The sequence below is a fragment of the Tasmannia lanceolata genome, unplaced genomic scaffold, assembly GCF_043159265.1.
Source record: "Tasmannia lanceolata isolate RefF3 unplaced genomic scaffold, GAP_Taslan_0.1 ptg000008l, whole genome shotgun sequence".
Taxonomy (NCBI): Eukaryota; Viridiplantae; Streptophyta; class Magnoliopsida; order Canellales; family Winteraceae; genus Tasmannia; species Tasmannia lanceolata.
In genome coordinates this window covers 15234677-15256528 of record NW_027518685.1, presented here as the reverse complement: position 1 = coordinate 15256528, position 21852 = coordinate 15234677, and the positions used below count along the sequence as shown (strand labels likewise).

Here is a 21852-nt window from a genome sequence, read left to right as displayed (position 1 = left end):
TCAGGCACGAACCTTAAGGAGAGAGGCCCCTCAACTGAGTAGAGCTCCTATTTCGGGTATGCACCACAAAGAGATACCTCAACCGAAATAGGCGAAAGACAAAAATATAAAGAAAGAGAGGAAAGAAATAGAAGAGAAAACAACGAATAGCGGCTAGGAATGGTGGCAACAATTATCGACGAAAAATTGGACATTGGGAAAAAGTGTGTGTAGACACCCCATTTTGACCTGACCCAAATTTCTCAAAAATTGAATAAATCCCGAAATCTGAGTCTCGGAGCCAAATTCGAAGTCCCTAAGAATCAAAGTCAGTCTCAAGTTCCCGAAGTGTCTGAAACCGATTCCCGAAAAGTCCAAGAACCAAATGTGAAGAAAACCCGAATGATTACTTACCCATTGTGCCCGTTCTTGGGTGCAAAATTCCCAAGAGGTTGCTGATGTTCCCAAGAGGCCCCTGCAAATTTTTTAGATAAGCTGGGCGAAAAATTGCCAAAAAGGACAAGCCGAGCTTGTGCCGTTACCAAAGCTAGGTTGAGCCACTATCAGTTGCAAGAAAAAGAGGTGTGAATTTAAATTTCAAAGGTGTGCCTATACCAACCCAGGTGCATTGAAACCAAGATTCAAATGACATCCCCCTTTCTACCCAGACCACCCCTATAGATTAAAAAAAGAATAATGAAATTGCACTAGATGGGGCTGTCCTAGACAGAATGGGGGGTGGCAAAATGAGCCACCTCTCCACAAAGGGCACCGATTTAGGGTTCAAGAGGGGGAGTTGCAGAGGAGGAGGAAAAAAAAAAAATTTGAAGGGAGAGGAAGAAAGAAGTTGCAGCCACCCCTCCACCACCCCTAAAAACCCATCTCTTCTCCTCATCCACCGAACCACCACCACCACCACCCTTCGCAAAAACCTCCACCACCCCTAAAAACCCATTTTCGGCCTCCATCGCCACCCCCATCCTCAGCTCCACCGCCACCACCTCCAGCTCCACCACCATCCAACCCTTCGAAAACCGTCCTCCATCTCCACCTCCACCTTCCTCCAAACGCAAAACCGAAACCCCCTTTTCTACACCTCAAAAAATCCGAAACCCATCCACCATCCTCCACTCACCTCCACCATCCTCCACCTCCAGCTCCACCACCACCCAACCCTTCGAAAATCCCCCACCGTCCTCCACCTACACCTTCCTCAACCCCCAAAGCCGAAACCCATTGTCCCCACCTCCAAAAACCGAAACCCACTTCGAAAACCCATCAGCAGAGTACCAATTCTCAGTCCAACATAGGGTCTTCATTTTCGCAAGGACAACCATCACTGCCTCAACAGCTCTATCAGCAGCACATCCTGGTATCATTTTATTCCCCTCTCATTCTAGTTTAATTTCGGTATAGTGCCTTCTTTGAACGTATGGTGTTTAGCTTATGGAACTGATTTCCATTTGATGTTCTTGCCGATGGTTTTCATCCCTGAACGGTATTATTATGGTCAAAATTTTAAATTGTGACTGCATCTTTGATTCATTTCAAATGCCCTGTATGTGAGGAAATCAGATTATACCTGAATTTCACAAATGGAGTGGCCCAACAAATCTGGTCTCATTCGATTCCTTGGTTTTGGATCCAAATGCAATAGGATTTAATCTTGAGACCAGACAGCCTATTTGTGGTGGCAATATTGTGTTTTCAAATTGAACTGATAATGCTTCCTAATTCGGTGGCTCTAATGCTCCCATTTCTATCTTTTAATGTCTTTGATCTTTATCAATTCATTGCCTGATAATGTCAGCTATGCTTGCTTATTTCATTTAGTTTATCAAGTTTGTGATAGCTGAAGCTGGTGTTAACATCTGTGCAGAAACTAAATCACCTGTTTTGTGTTCCAAGGTGTTTGATAAAATTTCAAGATTATTTTCCGATCAACTTGATTGGATGATGATGTGTTCTTAGCCTTAGGGATTACTTCCTGGTTGAAAACGTTCATTAAGGCTTGGGATTAGCACCTGTGTTCAATTTGTTTATTCATCCTAGGCAATTTTCCTCTCAAGTTCAGGCGATGACGGAATGATTCTCGAGTCGACCCTTTGCCCTTCACATCCTCTTTCCCTTCTTGGGATTCTTACAGGGTGTAGGGGGGTTTCCTTTCTTTTTGAGGTCATCATTTCTTATGGGATTCAGAGGTTCCACCTTGTCCTCCTTTTGGAACTACTCCTTTCACGTTCCTAGGGATCTTGCTCAGGCTTCGGGATTCCCTCGATTATAGGAACGTCTCGGCGGGTTTAGGCTATGACGGACGGCAACCTCTTGAGCAAAACCCCCTTTCAATCAAAAGGGATAAAAACAACTAAAAACAATAAAAATCCAAAAACAATAAAAATTCAAAAACACTCAAAGCGTATTTCGAAATGCTGGTTTGAACTACGTTGGCTTGATCCCCTTTCACAGGGTACGTAGGCAGCTTGGGATCGTCATCCCAAGTTCAGTCAAACTTTTCAATAAAATCATTTAAATCCTTGAAAAAAATCATTTCAGCATCCAAAAATATCTTTCAAGCTTTTTCAAAAATACAAAAACCAAAATGGGCAAGGATGGTGATTGCCAGGTCACTCGGAGCCTTCTTTTCATTTCATTTCCGATTTTGATCGTGGTTTGCCGGTTTTATCGGTTTTCCGATGTTTTATCGGGTTTTGGGACGGGCGACGACGTAGCGTGGCCCCTTCACAGGGATTGCCCTCGCTGAGCCCAACGATAGGCTATGATGATCGTGAGACTTATCCGATCTTCAGCGGATCAGGATCGCTGAGCTTGATTAATTAGAATCGCTCCCTGAGCCTATTGTACGCTCCCTTTTATTTTCCCTGGCATTCTCGGTCCTCATGTACCGTTGATTTTCCGATTCATTTCTTTCCTCGCATCTTTTAGCTTATCGTGTGTTTGTCTTTGGTTCCTTGTGTGTTTATTTGCAGTTTGCTTATTCCTTGTGCGTTTAGTTTCACATGCTTATTTACATGCTTAGCTGTGACCTTTATTTGCTTATTTATCATGATCATATGCTTAGCTGTAGATATTTACTGCTTTTCTGCTTATCATATCTGATATTACTTGCTTAGCTGTAGCTGTGCATGCGGATGTTACTGCTTTCCTAGATGTGATGGGTTATGAGTAGATGCGGTGAGTTAGGATTTGGATGTTTATTTTCTTTTGCCCATCCCCGGGTCATGCATGCTTAGCTAGATGTTTCTTTGGGGATACTCGTTCCCATTTCACATGATTTTAGCCCAAAACTCTTCAAAATTAATTAAAAATGGCATAAGAGACCAGGTGCTTGCACTTGGGCGAATTGGGGGCGCTTAACACCTTCCCCATTCGTCATCAGGCACGGACTTTTGTATCTCTGGTTATCCGTTGCAACAGAGTATTTCATGGGATCCAGGACCTACTTCCCTGGATGGCGACTCTTCTTTGTTATAGGTACATCTTGGTTCCGTGCTAGTCCTTGAATCGAGAGGTATCTCATTTGTATCGCCACCCATGCTGTGAGTGGCATCATTTCGAGAGTTCCTTGGTAGAGCTCTCCTTCACATTGTGGAGATCTTGGAGGATCGGCGCGGGATCTCGTGTCCCTCGCCCGTCGTCCTCGGGATCGGGGTCCACAGTGTGCAAATATCAAATAGGTGTTTTGAAAATGCAAATCCCTTTTTTTTTATTTGTGAAGGTGCTGACAGCCAAATAAGGAGACCGTGTAATTGGCACAAGATGATGAGAGGGGTGCATTCAAGAAGATGAGGGGTTATTGAAGGCAACTACGAAAGTCTTGAAAATTAGATGAGAAAAGAATGCAAGGAGATTGAACAAGAATGCTAAGGAATTATGCTAAGGATGCACGGAGATTGAAACTGATGAAGCTGGTAAGGAAGGCAGTACTAGTGGTGTTAATTTGAGAACGAGAATGTGGGAGCGATGGTGGCCGGGTGGACACCTAGATTGGCTGTCCGCTGGAGATAGCAGCTATTTGTCTTGTGGTCACTCCAAGATCGGTGGCTCTGATACCATGTAAAATATTGAAGATTTCCACTAATCTTTGCTTATCTTACAATCAAGCGTAATGAGTGTTTATATAGAACACTCAAGAGGATAAACATAGAAAACTAGTATCACAAGATTTATGGAAAGAGATTTGACAAGATATGAGAAGATAATCTCAATACCTAATCTAGCCTGCCTCCATAATCTTCCCCAATTAATCCAAATCAAATCTTGGAAGATGTGATTTTATTTTACCTAATCAAACCATAGTTGCCTAATCTAACCTATTGGTGAGATCTCACATATTCTAACAGTCTTGAAGGGACGGCTAAGAAAATGCACCAGCAGAAGGGTTTAACTCTTGAGCTTTCCCAAGTTTGAATGTGGAAAATGGAAACTAATGTTCAAAACTCCAACTCGGGTTATAAGAGCTAACGCAAAAAGAGTTTGACTCGGTGAGTGATTGACTGATACAGACGACTTTCATTAATCCAAGCGAATTAGAAACGTTGTTGATTGAGTTCGTAGGATAAAGCTTAGACAAGGTAAAAAGAGTCGACCAAGGCAAGTCGAGGGCTTTTGACTCTTAGGGGCCGTTTGGATATACAGATTTTAGAATTTAGGATTTCTTCAAAATTGTAGATGAGAGACAATAGAAGAAGCAGACCAGCCATAGTTTTGTGATTTCTCGCCCTTCTTTCCATCAGCGAGAGAGTAGCAGATAAAAGTCCAACCCGCATCCCATAGTTGTTTTAATGATCTAACCCGTTGTAGATGAGAGCCTGAGCTAGAGTTCAGAAACCCCATCTCCCATAGTTGTTTTAGTGATCCAACCCATTTATGAGCTCTAGCTTAGTCATCCAACCCGCATCCTGAGATATCTAAAACTTGGAAACATGGGATGATCTGCTACTCTCTCGCTGATGGAAAGAAGGGCGAGAAATCAGAAAACGATGGCTGGTCTGCTTCTTCTATTGTCTCTCATCTACAATTTTGAAGAAATCTTGGATTCTAAAATCCGCATATCCAAACGATCCCTAAGTGTCAAAAGTCCTCGACTTGCCTTGGTCGACTCTTTTTACCTTGTCTGAGCTTTATCCTACTAACTCAATCAACAACGTTTCTAACTCGCCTGGATTAATGAAAGTCGCCCGCGTCAGTCAATCACTCACCGAATCAAACTCTTTTTTGCGTTAGCTCTTATAATCCTAGTTGGAGTTCTGAACATTGGTTTCCATTTTCCACATTCAAACTTGGGAAAGCTCAAGAGTTAAACCCTTCCGTCGGTGCATTTTCTTAGCCATACCTTTCAAGACAGTGGGGCCCACCTATTGCACTGTTAATCTGCACACATGTACAATAATGATTGGATAAAGCACTTCAATTTAGGGTTAAATGGCCCTGCCCATCTCCAAAGGTGATTAATAACCGCCATACTTTCCACAAATGACAAAACTACCCCTCTATTGTTTTTCATATCTCATCACCCTTTCAGCTCCTGCGATAAAATACAAAATCCTTTCTAACCAACTGTTGAACTGAATATTGGTCTAAAATCATCTTTCATCCTCACGCCAAATAGCCTTCTCTATTCAGTTATCTCTCTCTTCTCATCCTCACAACTTCCTTTAATCTCGTCATGATTGAAATTTAGGGTAAAAATGGTGAAATCATCCCTGGAATTGCTGGTAATCGAGGTTACTAATTTATTATTGTAATGTTTATCTTCTATTGTCATGTTAAATTTAGAGAAAAGAAAGTTCAATTTCTCGACACATTTTTTACAGCTTTTCATTGAATTCAATTTCACTTTCCAAAACAATGCAATTTTTTTCCATCATTTAATTTAATTGTATTCGGTAAAATGATAAGCGTGGTTATAGGTTTTGAATGCAACCCTCAAAATTTGATTCCTCTATCGTTTCTGATACATGGTTTGATTTTGTTTCTGACTGAATCTCGAAACTGTTCAATGTATTTACTGTAAATTGGAAAGATGTCTTGTGAAAATTCTCATTCTTTTTTCTCAAGGAACTAACTGAATTGCCTATAAGTTATCAGAACAAAGGGGTTTTTATTATACAGTTTAATCCATATAAGGAAATTCTGGTATAAGGAAATTCAAAATAGCCTCAGTTTGCAGTCTGCAGCAACAATATTTTTTTGTTAGTTTTTGAGATATTCCAATGCTATTAGTTGGCATGTGTTGGCCTTTTATTCTGTTAGATGTCCCAAATCCATATTTTGGTCAATTTGGAAGTTGCAGGCATTTCAGTTCAGACATTTCACATTTGCTTGGAAAACTATAGAAGCTTGGGTATCTTGGTATTATCACCTTTGAAATCTCTCTCAAACCCTTACTCTCAACTCATAGTGATCAAGAGAAAAACTGTGCTCTCACTATCGTCTTTCAAGTGGTGTATTGTACGTTATCCATCATGATATTGAAAGATACCTTATGTACTGAGGTATTCTCCTAAATCCTAACACCAAAAGCCTACACGGTTTTAGAAACCATCAACTATCTCTCCCCCTCTCTTCGTCATATTAGGAAACAAAAGGCAAATTCGTAAAACAAGACAACAACCCAACAATCTCCACCTTGGCTTGTTCCATATCCACCTTGAACATTTCTAGTTGGTGTCTCTACATCTGGTGTATCTCTGTAAATCAACACCGGTCTTCTAAAGCACCAACTCACACACCATTAAATCATCCTGATCATAACTCTACATGAATTGATCAACACATCCAATGCACATGCGTAGCAGGCCCGATTTAACTCATCTAGTCAACTCTAGAAAAGCCTCAATATGTCTTCTCCCATCACAGGAACTAACTTCTCATCATCACCTGTTATCTTGAAACATGTCATTGCTCTCTATGCTCCAGCTGCAAAAGATATCCTACACGAGACCTTGTGATTATGCATACCCTATTTCTAGTCACCCTTCGAGAACATAGGAATACTACTAGCCACCATATTCCCCGCCAGACAATATAATTTGCTACACTTCTCTCATTTCATTAGAATCATATAGTCGTATGTGTTTTTCATGTCTCCACTACAGCCAAGTACCTCCAATCTATGGAATCTAAACATGCTAAGAGATATCAGATATATCCAAATTTTGGGGATAAACGTCACACCACCTAAAGTACGAACCTCTCCATCAAATGTTTTGATCTTCGCCGTCCCAACACCTATGAAATCGCAAGTAGACCCATCACTCAAGGACACTAAACATACCATTGTCTCTTGGAACACCATAATATATTTTCTCAAAGATGTACGTAACATCCTGAGTGTAATATCCACTCATCATTATAAGGAGTGCTAATGCTTGTGAAGACTATGAGAATATCTCCAATCACCTCTTTCGGCTCACCTCCACTACTATTCTCGGAATCACTATTTTTCTCCTTGTCAGTACATTTTGGACAATTTTGCTTCAAGTGAAAAAAATTTCTTGCAATGATCCTTTCGTGTTGACCTTAGATTTTGAACTACCTTTCCTGATCCCATTTTAGATGACATCCCTCTTTGATTCTCTCCATTAATAATCAACCTCTGATCTTGATCACCGATGTGAACCAAAATAAGCTAAGGATAACTGTATAAAACCGATAAATACCTTCTCAAATAAGGATCAACCACACGCAATCACACACAAGATTTACGTGGTTTGACAAAGATGCCTGAATCCACGGGTTGAGAATCGATTTCCAAAATAGGGAAAAATATAAAGAGTTACAAAGGGGTCAATCCATTCCCATAAACCTGTAACCCAATCCTCACCCTGGAAATATCTTTCTGATTCTCAAACCCTTTCTCTCACCTCACGGTGAAAAAAGAGAAAGGCGTGCTCTCACTATCTCCTCACGAGTGTTATTGTACCATAACCATCAAGCATTGAATTATACCTTATATGCTAAAGTATTCCCCTAAAACCCTAACACCTTATGCATAAATAGTTTTAGGAACTGTTCTCCCTCTCCCTCTAAGCTCCGGATTTTCTAAAACAAGACAACAACCCAACAATAGTTATTCATGGTTTGAGTTGTTTTATCGATACATTTAAAATGCATATGAAAAAAAAAGAAAAGTGGTGTGGCTTATCTTTTGTTTCTTTCTTCGTGTCTGTTTTTTTTTTTTTTTTTTTTTTCTGTGCTATTTTTAATTACCAAATCCGTGGAAACGTACAATATGCCCATATTCACATTGGCACCCATCTAACATATACTACTTCTTGTGTAAAAATCAAGAGATTTATGGCACTGTACTTTTGTAGAAATGTCTGTCCATGCACCTTTGTACAACCAAAAGTTTTTTTTCTGTCTTGAGAAAGTTATATCTTCCATATGTATTTACATCTTCATCATCATCTATAGCTATAATATTTTTCATGTTTCTCTCAATGGATATTTCTATTTAGAAGCTTGGTAGACGTAACTTCATCTCAACTGTAGTGCCATCATTTTTCATTTCATGTAATATTGCAAAAGGTTGTGACGTTATCTTAATAAAACATGTGTATAATTCCACAGAAATGTTGCAAGGTGGAAGCACTTTAACTGTGCATTCTTTCAACTATTTGTTTGCATCTCTTCTCATAGGTAAGCATGCAAACCCTTCACCTGAAGGCTGCGATTCACATTCTTCTTTTGGCTATGTCCATGCCTATGTTGGTCTTTTGATATTTGAGAAGTATAATGCTGTAGTTTTCCTCGAAACTTTATAAATTTGTTCTTTATCTGGCTGCCACCCTGGTTGTGTTCTGATTTGCTTTCTTCCCTTTTTTGCAGTCATTTTTCTACATGCTCCTTGGGCAACAGCAATTGTGGTACCAAGTTCCAATTGCTATGTCCTTGATAATAGCAGTCAGATTTTTGATTTTGTATCCTTCAGTTTCTTCTGTCATAAACACATACACCTAAACACTTTTTTGTTATGAATTATCATTTTCATTAAAGATGTCACATTCTTAGCTATGATTCAGACTGATTGGATCGGTCACCCTTTTGAATATGTTGGGAAGGTAATGCTAGAGACTCATTTGTGTTTTTTCACAAATTTTACATTCATGCACATGTATTTTACGTACTTCTATTCTGTCTTTGTTTTTGCAAATTGGACTTCAGTGTCAAATGTTCCTTCTTATGATTGCATGCTTTACGTGTGAAACCTAATTTGGACGATTGGTGTGACTTAATGTTTCTTGAACGGTAAGATTGTGAGACCATTGTTCTTTCTTATTGAATAACTGGATATCATTTGAGAATTTCATTTTACTGATACTTTGTTTTCTGATATATTGATCCTATACTGTCTGTCAGATTTAAATAACATTCAGCATTGGAACTGTTGACATGCTCTTTCACAAATATGAGTAATGTCTTAGAATTAGAACTTTTGGGAGATATGTTGCCTTATTGAAAAACACAAGAGTTGAGACAAGCAATTTCATTATGTTGTGCTTTGAGCCAGATTTGTTACAGAAAATGTAGAGTAGGAACGTAAGATTAAGGAATTTGAAACCTTCTGTATCGATAAAGGGATTTGCTAGGGTTCATCGCAGAAGGCATTTCACAGAAAGCCTGTTGCATGACAGAGCAGCCAACATAATTTGTCATTATTCACAAGGTGGCTGCTCTCTCATGCAACAGGCTTTCCACGAAATGCCTTTTGCGATGGACCCTAGCAAATCCCGTAGACAAATGTTGTCCAATACTTTTGAAAAATTTAAAGTAGAAGGCAACACTTTTTCAACACATTTGATCATTAATTGCTAGGATGGTGGACAACACCATCAAATGCAATTTATGGCTAAAGAGGTACCAAATTTGGCATGTAGACCGGTCATCAAATGCATATTCTATACATTTAGATGGAGCATCCCACCACCATTTTGTAGTTAATCTGTTTTTAAGCCTTTTCTTTTGTTGTGCAAACTATGAAAGTTTGAGAATAAGTATCCTTTATTATGGTGAAAAGATATCTCAGTATCATTTGGGGTAAGAAAGTATGCATGCTTTGTAGCTCTACTAATTTTCAATATTGTGTTTGGAACTTACAAAGAATGGCCTTCTTGCAGGATTCTCCTGACTTGGTTGTTCGGTTTTGTAAAGATGTGGAGACCAGATCACAAATGGTATTCCATGTTGCCAATTCTCTAATTTTCTCTGTTACGAGCTCCACATTATCTTTTTTCTTGTGTTTTATTTCCATATTTCTTTTTGGCTGTTATATAATGCTTTGTATGCTTATTCTACCATTGTTATTTGACAAGAATCCATGCAATTTAGAAAGAAAGCAATATGAAAAGGAACTCACAATCTAATTAGACGAACAAACACAGCTAGTGACTACAGCATATTAATGTCAGTAGCTTCCTTCCCACAGCAGCAACCGCCTCCCCTGTAGTCGTCAGCTCGTTCTCTTGTCTTTGATCAACTTGGATTTCTTGTTCTGATGTGCCAAAATTATCAATGGATAAAGTTAAAGCACAGCACAGTATCCCATATATAACCCTGAAATCCTATTAAAATCTGATTCCATGTAAAGTGTGATGCTTTCAATTATACTGCCTTGTCCAATAACTTTTCCTTGTGAGCAAATCATTCATGCTCTCTGAGGTTCTAGATTTGGTGGAGGGTTTAGATATTCTATTTTTAGTTATAGTTTAAGAGAGGCTAACGATGTAGCAGGTTCTCTAGCCAAGGAAGAAATTTTGAAGACATCGTTGTGTATTGGGAGTCTTTGATGCTTCCATCAATTTGTTTCTTGTGATTGCTTTTAATGTTTGTTAAATATAAAAAAGGAGTGTCATTAATGCTTTGAAACTAATTTATGTTTTTCTTTTTAGGTATAGTGCGTGATATGTTATATTTTATTGTATTCATAATTATGCAGGGTTATGTTGATTTTGGCCGATATTCCAGTTCCAACCATTTTGTAGCTGGTTCTGGGGATGTGAACTTTGTTCAAGTAAGCCCTGAATGCCTGGAACACAATTTTGAAACTTTTATATTTATACAAAATGATTTCTGTGGCCTAATCACTGTGCTATCTTATTTGTCTATTATGTTTGATTGTTGCCTTGGAAGCTAAGATCATCTATGAGAAGTTATTGTGATCTCTTAACTGCAGAGAAAATGATTGAAATGGGATAAATAATAATGAAAATGGTGAAAACATTATGACAGAAGGGGGTTTATCAGTATCGAATCTGATTTGAAAATTTAAAGATTATTACATTTTTCGCATGATACTTTTTAATTGAAACAGTGGTAACTGATTTTGGAAATAAGTGATATCTAGGGATTTTCTATACTCCAGTTATAATTAAAACTTGTGGTTACTGTTAGATCTGGACATGTCCAGTTATAAATAAAACTTTTGGTTAGTATTAGATCTGGATGCGGCTATCTACAAGTATATTCAAATCATGAGTTCTAATTGGCTGTTCAAATGGTGTCTATCTCTGGAGGGAGAGTTTAAATAGCCCACACTCCCCTGGCAGAGTTATATTTGTTCTTGTCCTTAATCTTAACTTTTGTGTGTGTATCGATTACACCTCCACAAACAAAACGTTTAGCATTTCCAGTATCTTGTTGTCTTCTATAATTGGCTGAATCCAGACGGTCCTAAATGGATGCTAAATCAATATTGTTGTGGAAATGTTGGGATTATCGTTATTATTTGTTGTTATAAGATTCTGGCGTGGAAAACCTGCATGTCCTCCTCACATGTGAAATCTTCACTTCAAGTACAGGGATTCTACAATGGTGACCTGGTGAATTGTGAAACTAGCTTTGATAAAATGGGCCGCACAGCTCAGGTTGGTCTCCTATCACTTATTTTGCATGGAAAGAAATTTAAACATTCTGAGTTTATACTGTTGTTCACTTACCTTCATATTTATTTAGTTACTAATGGTAACCTTCACTTTTATGTAATTACAGGTAAATATTATATGTGGAAATTGTTTAAATGGAATGTGTAAAGGTGTGTGAGCTTTCCCTTTTAGCCTGCTATTTGATAATTCTTCAGCTTCGGAAGTTTAGGACCCTTCTGCTCCAGTTTGTTTCATGTTTTCAAATGTCGACCTTTAGCGTTGAGTGGTCCATTTCTGATTTTTGAAATGACAATATTAGCATTTAAGTTATTTGTGGTTGCCCTGAACAACCACGATCAGCCATTACTTGATGAAACTGTTTTGTGCATCTGAAACTTGGGAAGAATAATCCGATGTAATACATTTTAATTGAATTTTCAGTTAATTGTTTATGTAGAAGGATTTATTCCCAGTATATAGAATGGTCAGTGCGGCATGGTGGATTGCAGCTGATGGGGATACCATATAGGAGCACACAACAGAATGGCTTATATAACAGCAACACAAAATCATTCTGCTAAAACACACTTTTTTCTTGGTGAAATAGTTTTAATACTAGTTCTTTGTGCCACCTCATTTGAGCCCAAGCTGTTAGAACTCTCACTGGGTGTTTCAATGGAGCATCAACCAAAGTTTTGACGGGGAAATAGGTCTCCTATTTGTGCCAGTTGAATTGTTCTTCTTTTACGTGGGTGAGGTTCCAAACTTCCAATGAAGGTCCGCAAGTACTTGATCAAAAGGACTTGGAGAAGGACGGTGATCACGGGCTATATTGATTTGTCCTTGTCAGGAGTTTAATTAGTATAGGTTAATTTAGATTTATGTATGATTGTAATTCCTTTAGATGTTTTTAAATTGTTTGGCCCCAATGGTATTTTATGTAATTATTTAAAGAGCATATCTATAAAGGCTGTAAGTCGTGGGTTTGCTTCTCAAACTCTATGGCGAAATAGGTCTCCCATATGTGCCAGTTGAATTGTTCTTCTTTTAGGTGGGTGAGGTTCCAAACTTCCAATGAAGGCCAACCCGTACTTGATCAAAAGGACTTGGAAAAGGACAGTGATCGGGTGCTATATTTACTTGTCCTTGTTAGGAGTTTATTTAGTATAGGCTGATTTCCATTTATGTGTGAGTGTAATTCTTATAGATGTTATTATGTTTATAGATTTTTGGGTAATTCCCCAGGGAGGCGATTTGAAGCTAAGATTAGGATTTTGAGATTGGGTAGTGTAGTTAGATTGGGAGGGATCTGACCGTTGATCTGGTTATGGCCGAGATCGAGGGTGTGGAGGTTGAGAAGGTTAGAGAGGGAGGAAGGAATGGGCCCGGAGATTAGGTTGTTGGTTATGGAGATGAATTGGAGTTGGGTGAGATCGCCGAGTTGTGATGCGATCGTGCCGGATATTCCTCCGGAGTGGACGATAAATTCGGATAAGGCGGTGAGATTGGCGATGGCCGGGCTGAGTTTTCCGGCGAGAGATGGGGAATCTCCGGCGAGGTTGGTGCCGAGAGTGAGGGAAGAGACTTTTAGGGTTTGGGTTGTGGGGTCAGGTGAGCAAATGAGGCCGGAGAAAGAAGTGCAAGGAGAGGGAGAAGAGAAGTTCCATGTGGAGAGAAAGTTGTAGGTTTGGAGGTCATGTTTGATTTGGGAAAGGGCATAGAGGTCTGAAGGGTTGAGAGGAAGGGTTTGTTGTTGGGGAGAATTTGAATGGGTGGATGATGACAGGAGGAAGATGACGAGGAAGAAGAGGAGAAAGGGGGTTTGGGCCATGAGAGGAGGAGAGTGTGTGTAAGTGTGACAGGATTGAATGGATCTCTGCAGAAGTAAGTTTTGAAGTTGATGGTGAAACGAAGGATCTGTGACTTGGAATTATTGTTTGGTAGTACTCTTGTCTGAAGATTGATTTTTCTTTCTTTATTGTTTCAGAGAGAGAGAGAGAGAGAGAGAGAGAGAGAGAGAGAGAGAGAGAGAGAGAGAGAGAGAGAGAGAGATGCTGAAATGGGCACCACCCAAATAGTGGATTCTACGTGCCACCAGCAATTTCCATCTTTTAATTTACGAGGAATGCTAAACTCAAGCGCCCTTGCATAAATAACATGAAAGGGCGCCCGAGTTCACAATTCCTCTAATTTTATACATCAGACGTTTCAAAAAAAATTATGTTTATAGGATGGGCCCATCATTGGTTGGCCCCAATGGTATTTCATGCAGTTACCTAAAGAGCATATCTACAAAGGCTATAAGTCGTAGGTTTGCTTCTCAACCTCTACGAAAATATTCTCATATCTTCTCTCTCTTCTTATTTTCCATATGAATTGGTTACGGTCATTTTCTTATTAAGGATTGGCTACTGTGGCAGCTAGTTTAAGAATGCCTGTCTTGACTTCATGGTAAGGTTTGCAAGTTAAGAAAGGCCATCTATGGTTTGAAAGTCTTCTTGTGATTGGTTTGATAAATTCAGCTCCATTGTCACCAAGTATGGTTTTTGCCGAAGTCTTATGAACCATTCACTGTTTGTATGGAGGTAGGAAAATAACATTATCATTCTATATGTCTAGGTGGATGGCATTGTAGTTAATTGGAAATGATCAAAGGAAAATTTATGCAATAAAAAGATGTTCGCAAATACAACAAAAGATCTAGGAAAACTACGTTACTTTATTGGTATTTAAGTTGCATGATTTAAACTTGGCATGATTTAATCATAAATAATGTCACTGATCTCTTGTCAGAGAGTGATATATGATACGGACATGGATCCTAATATAAAATTATCAAATGGTAAGGTTGAGTTGTATGAGGATCCTGGTAGTTATCATCGTCTTGTTGGAGAACTCATTTACCTAAAAATTATACGTGCCCACATAGCCTTTTTTCAATAGCCTTTCCTAACAGCTACGCATCTAATTAGTGTTGTAAGTCAGTTTCCTATAAGCATTGTAGTTGTTAATCCTTGGGAAGCAGTTCGATGTATTTTAAGATACTTAAAATGTACAGTGTACGTCGCTATTATCTTCAAGAAAAATAATAACTTAATAGTGTAAAGTTTTTCAGATGTAGATTGGGCAGGATCACATTCACACCAACGTTCTACAATAAAAATTGTACCTTTGTTTGAGGAAATCTAGTTACCTGGCGCAACAAGAATCAGAATGTAGCTGAACAGATTAGTGCGGACTCGGATATCGTACAATGGCTCACAGATGTCAGTTGATATGGTTGAAGACACTAATGGAAGAGCTGTGATTTTAAGTATGCAATCCAGTGAAGATGTACTGTTATAATCAGGCCGCTGCATACATTGCTGGCAATCTTGTGTTTCAGAGAAGACTAAACACATTGGAGCACATTCATTTTGTCTGAGAAAAGGTCATTAGGAATTTGATATCCACTCTGTGTATGGGTCAAAAGATCAATTGACAAAATATTCACAAAAGCAATAGCTAGTAGTTAGTTTGGTTGCATTTGTTTGAAGTTGGGAATGGGTGATATCTATGCTCCAGCTTGGGGGGGGGGGGGGGGGGGGGGGGGTGGAAGGGTGTTAAGAGTTAAGTTAGTATATGTTAATTTACAGTTATGCTTGATTGTTATTCTCTTTTGGGACCCATCATTTGATGGTCTTAATGTCATTTTATGTAATTACTTCAAGATCATATCTATAAAGGCTAGAAGTTGTGGGGATGATTTGCAGCCTTTGCGAAAATTCTCTCCTATCTTCTTTCTCTTCTTCTACTTCCTTTTCCATGTGAATCAAGTGATGATTATTTTTTGAACTTTGTCAGTCCTGAAGCATGAACTTCTAGGTATGAAGTTGGTTTTAGACCTTAGAGTTGACCTCAAGGTTCATGTCGACAAAACGAAGATAATGCGCCCATGAATGCAATGGTTCCAATCGAGGACAACTAGCCTCGCAAATATGACATCTAAGAAAACATCTCTGGAAAGTGGTGACTGGCAAAAAAGCATTCTACCCCCACTTTTAGATTGATCATGTTTGAGCCAGTGATAATGGAAGTAACCATTGGAACTATGGGTAGGGAGGTCATGACCTAGTCGTTTCTTACTGTGCAGTTAAGGGGAAGTATAGGACTTGGTATTTCAGATGTCAGAGCCTTAGTGGTTACCTAGAAATTCATCAACTCTCGATTATGGTTTGCTCTTAAGAGTTAGTGCTTAGTACTATAATTAAGAATTTCGGTTCCAGGATTCGAGCATTGGGGGGTCTTGCGCCTGTTAATAGAAGCTTTGTTGTCAAGTTGACATTTAGGGACAGTGAAGTTCATTGCAGCCTGAGCGAATTTGAAAGGGCCAAATAAAGCCAAGTAACATGTCAAAGTCTTTTTTATTTTTGAAGAGCCACACACAGACACTAAAAAAAAAGAACATTGAGAACCTTGGTTCTACTCACCGAAATCCTATACACCAGAAAGTCGAGATCCATCCATCACAATTTTCTGGTCATTGAAGTTGAGTTTTGAATACTAATATGGTATTTGTTGATATTAGTTGTGGGGAAGTTCTCATTAGAGTTGGTGACAAAAAGGGACGTATCTAATAGAAGATGTTTGAATTTTGCTATAGTTAACACTATTTCCCTGGTCTTGGAGGCTCTTACTTCTACTTGGCATCATTAATTAAACATGATGACCCACCATTTCCGATTCATCGTAAGCCATTTCCTTCAAATATTATACATATTCATGTGCCAGGAAGTTTCATTATCTTCCCTTTTACGGGTTAAAGATATTATATAGTGTTTTTGAATGATTACAGTTGATTCACTTTGACATTCTTCCTTGCTCCAAATCAGAATTTTTGGGATTGAATGAATTGGTAAACATTATAAGAGATCAACGTTGTGAATTTTTGGTCAATGGATTTTATGACATTCTTCTTGGACCGTTTTTTGTTCAATTATTCTATATACTGGGGTGCGATCGTACCAGCACAAATGCACTGGATCCCATCAGAACTCCGAAGTTAATCAATTTTCAAAAAACATTATTCTATATACTGGTGTTCCCTCCCAAAATAATATTGTGTGTGAAATACATAAAATGTATGTCTGACAGATAGCAATAATTCCAAAGTGTGAGGTCCAGTTGTTTTATGAGTATACTGTTATTGCTGTCCTGTGTCATTTATGCCGATATGCACTTCTAGTTTTCTTGTCTCCTTTAATGAATCACCAATATGTTGGGAGTTATCTCTATGCGATACTGTGGATTTGTTGAGTGTGTATTCAAAGGGAAGTGATATATCTGCCCCTTATGATTACTTGGGACACCCAGCAGCAGTGTACGTGGCAATCAGCCCCATTGAATCCTTCCGATGTGAAATACATCAGGCCCTCTGCAGTCATTGATACACTGCTGCTGGGTGTCCCAAGTAATCAAAAGGGGCGGATATATCACTTCCCTATTCAAATTGTGCTTCTAATAGGTTATATTTTTCAGAAGCTCACCGCCATGATTATTTATTTCTTTCCATCTCTCAGGTGAACTGGGATGCATATGCAATGTAACATACGATTCCACCATGTGCAGGTCATATCTTGAACTCGACTAAATTTACATATTTCATGTTCTGTTTTTTATGTACCAATGGATCCCTACATTGTCAATGGCATAATTTGGATTTAGAATAACAACCTTACGGAATTTCAATAGAGCAAGTAGATTGTGTAGTGTGATTCACTTTGGTAGTTAAGTGCGCTAGTTGAGAGCATGGATTGCTACTACAACCATTATAGCTCTTTCCTACTACTCCCGAGTGGATTGGCAAGTGTAATATGTAATTCACAAGCTCAACATGTGAGTTTGGAGTTGGGTACTTGGAAGCAATGAAAAACCATTTAATAAAAGAGTCCTACCGTTCATCATAGATGTGCATAATAAAAGGACACTTAGGTTATAAGTGTTCTGTATATCTGGCCGTTTTTCATTTGATATATAAAAATCATTCAATATTGTCATTTGTGCTGCTGAGATTCACTAATTATATATGAGTTCTTTTCTATTTGTAGTGTCTTACTCTATCGGGTTTTCACACCATGTTCATAATGTTAATAATTTCATTTCATGTTAAACAATTGATTCTGTTTTGCAAGTTCTATGAATATACTCATCCTTTTATTTCAAACCAGTGTTCTTGTCGAGCTTGCAATCCCATGCGAGAAACATGGTTCACGGGTATTTCAGGGTTTCACTGTTGGCTTTCATCCTCGGTCATGGGAAGTTGTAAGAATTCTTGTTGCTGTATCTGATTTTCTCAATCTTTTATCATAAATGATGGAATCATCAGGACATATTTTGATTGTTTCCTTGCCTTGTAGGTTTATAATGGATTGACTCAGCTAGGTTTTGAAAAGGCTCGCCATGAGTTCAGGTGTGAGACTTCTTTTAAAGCAATTGCTTCACTGGTTCAAAACAGTTTAGACTGCATTTAGTTAAGCAAACTAATTTTATTATTGTAGGTACTCATTTTTCCAAGGAAATCATGAACATCCGGCTTTTCTTTCTCAATTATTACATTCTGGTTTTACTTGTGAAATGCTTTAGCATTTCCTTTTTCTCTAGGGCTGTCGCTAGCCTTGAGTTGAGCTTACCCAACATGTAATACTTATATGACCCAGTCACTTATGATGTTGTTCTGATTTAGGCCTGACATATATGTCCAAAGGGCCTGGCCTTTTTTGGGACTGTATAGCAACATGTGGAGCTTGAGCCAACCTATTATACTTGTAGGACACAATAACTATTGATATTGGGCTGGTTTAGACCTGAGATGTACGTCAAAGGACCAGACCCTTTTTCTGTCTGTATAGCAAGCTTGCAATTCTTACATTATAACCATGAGGTTGCCAGGTTCAGATCCACATTTATCTACATATCTATGTGTTTCTGTCTCTATTTATTGTATGTATGCATGTACACATACATAGGCACACATATATGCTCATCCATGCATGCTTGCATCTGAAGTTTAACTATCAGTAAACTAAGAAAATGATCCAAATTGAGCTTGGACGATTCAAACAGCCCTGTTGGGGTTCAGGCTTTCACAAATTTCTAGTATGCAACTTAGTGGAGTGACAAACTTTTGATCTAGTAAACTAAAAGATTTCTCATTTGTTTCTCATCCTCAGGTGTCAATATGTATCTTTATCTAGCGTTTTTTGTGCTTTTCATGAAAATTTTTGCAAAATGGTCCCAATCAAGAATTTTATGATCATATTGCATTCATGAATTTTGCAGCTTTGGAACTGAGCAGACTCATGTATCTCTTTATATGACTGCAATTGCTTCCCTTTCTGGTCTGGTTGGGAAACCAGTTTTTAAGGTAAAACTTATACATTTTATATGATCATTTCTTGATTGGGATCATGTTACCATTTTTAACGCTGTTTTCTTGGTACAGGTTAATCCGGACAAAGGCCTGGAGGTTAAGTTATCAGGCTCAGGGGCAGATGGGAGCCCGCCCACAACATTGTCACCTAGTACCTTGATTGTGAACTGGAGGTGTATGTGCTTTTATGCTTTTTTGTGATATGTTTCTGTTCCCTTTATGCACAATAACACAATAAAAGAGTTCCATTCTTCTTATTTTCAGGTGAAAAGGCCCATGATAGTCCTTATGAAGTTGCTATTTCTATTCCATTGGAAGGTTATGAGCCTATCGAGTTCACTCTTACAAAAATATGTGGTTAGTCCTTCCATTGCCTCCACTCATGATTGAGCAGTACTAGTTATTACTAATCTGGCAGAGAAAATTTTAGTTCAATTTGCATAGTTTAGTTACCATTTTGCTATTTTGTCCGGTGGATATCTATTGGTGCTGAAGTGCATTTTCATCTTTTTAAATATATAACTAAGAATTGGATTGTTGGTCCTTTTGGAGTTAATTCCCTCTGCCTGTTTCTTGTCATATGGAGATATAAAATTGTCTATGAGAAATGCCTCTCTTCACTGTAATTCTTGAATGTTTTAACCTAATCAAAATATCCCGAGATTTTCCCATGCCAAGAAATTCCCGAGAATGATATTTGTGACATAGGTCTTGAGTTCATGTCTCGCCATATTTAGTTGTCTCCTTCATGAAAGATTTTCCAGGAGAAAAGGAACTGCTAACGTACTATCCTAATTGAAATATAGTACGGTAGAGCCTCCACTGTCTATTTCATTCTTTACATTCACCCGTTGGTTCTGTTGGAAATGATTAATCTAATACGTGTCCTGTTGTTTTCCTAGATAGACATTTCTTTAAAGTTTATAACTATCTCTTGCAGAGTATAGGCAGGAGAAAGGAGGTGATTCTATGAGAGGCTGGGCTACATTTGGAGTGCTTTCTTTCATGTATGTGAAAACCCTCAAGTACCTGATACTTATATTTTATATATAATGTAGATAAAATATAAATAATTATTAGCAATTTGTGTGTGCTATTTTATTGTCATAGATATAATGGCCTCTCCACACTGTTATTGGTCATTTCCTGGTGCAGATTCATTGTGATATCGTTGCTATTTTGCTGCGGAGGATTCGCTTACAAGACTCGAGTAGAACACCAGGTTATTTCATAAGTGTTTTTTTATTATCGGCATTAAATGTACAACATAATTTGAGCAATAACCATTTATTTTTCTGCAGCATGGGCTCGATGCCTTGCCGGGCATGACCATTTTATCAGCCTGTTTAGAAACTGTAAGTGTTGTTGGATTCTGTTTCTGTGCCATTTGTTGTTATTTCAATTTCAAATTTCTGAGCAACTTGGCATAATACAATGACAAATTCACAACTTTATAAAAATTGACCAAGTTTTTATAGAACTGGAGTTGGAGATTGAACCGAGTTGACTGAAGCAAGTGCCAAGTTGATCAGTGTGTTTTTGAACATTGCTTAAATTTTATAAAGGCACACAACTTCTTTCATGTTTAATTGAACTGAAAAAAAAAATAGGTTACCGGAGTAGCTGGAGGCTACTCACAAGCGGAGAATCTCAATAGTGCCTTCATCAATCAAACATCTTGGGAACATGTCCCTGTTTCAGCTCAAGGAACACAGAGACAAGGAGAAAGGAAATATGGGTCTATTTGAAGCCTATGCGTGCATCCAGTTTTCAGGTTTCCTTTCAGTTAGTGTTCTTGCAGTTTCTATGAAGAACTTGAAAGAATATTTGGGTTAATAGAATTGTGAGAATCATATCATCCCATGCCCTAGAACTTCATAGTAGATTGGGCTTTTTGTGGTATGGGATTTTGTCTTATTTTCAGTTGCTTTTAGTGCCCTTTGGTTTCATTTTCTTGTCATCTTTCCAGGTTTCCTCCTTTTCTTAATGAAGGTACTTTTTTGGGTGGACATGCTAATGACTGCTGTAATATTGAAAAGACAGATCAGATAACAGCCTCATAGCAAAAGGGTTAGAAACCTGATATCATCAAAAGAAAACATAAATCCAATCCACTGTTAAATTCCTTAATTGGCTTGATGAAATAGGTTTTCTTTCTGTAGACATGTCAAGGACTAATCACTATAGTGAGTACCAAACCAAGGACAGATCAGATTGGAGATTATACATTATCTTCATCATCAACACAAACAGCAAAAACTACTCTCTAGGAAAAGAAAACCCACCTTCATTGACACACTGTACAACAGGCCTGGCCAATGTTAGAGATTAGGACACGAAAAGAAAAACAGAAACCCGCACAGATAGTAGTTAAAATTCCTTAATTAACTTGGCGACAGTTCTTCCGAACTTCTCCATCATAACCAGTGAGAGGACTGATGTTCCCCATTTTAATCATGGACTTTGAAAACTGATTGAAGAAGAGCTCCTCATCTTCTGCGTAGCTCTGGACCAAATTCATACTATTTCCCCCATTTCCTGTCAGCAGAACTTCAACTGAATTGAGAAGACCTTTTTCCT

General features: G+C 38.3%; 1 protein-coding gene across 1 annotated transcript; it reads left to right on the top strand.

Moving 5' to 3' along the window:
• Positions 1–1322: 1322 nt before the first annotated feature.
• On the top strand, positions 1323–21281 carry LOC143884522 (G-protein coupled receptor). The gene is made up of 18 exons (XM_077388145.1): positions 1323–1351; positions 8575–8643; positions 8833–8924; positions 9027–9065; positions 10122–10178; positions 10940–11014; positions 11802–11867; positions 11992–12034; positions 17423–17471; positions 18071–18164; positions 18260–18312; positions 19182–19266; positions 19345–19447; positions 19537–19629; positions 20213–20279; positions 20428–20494; positions 20574–20627; positions 20883–21281. Exons 2-18 carry the CDS (start codon positions 8577–8579, stop codon positions 21018–21020), a joined length of 1242 nt encoding a protein of 413 aa, XP_077244260.1. The 5' UTR covers positions 1323–1351; positions 8575–8576; the 3' UTR covers positions 21021–21281.
• Positions 21282–21852: the final 571 nt, after the last annotated feature.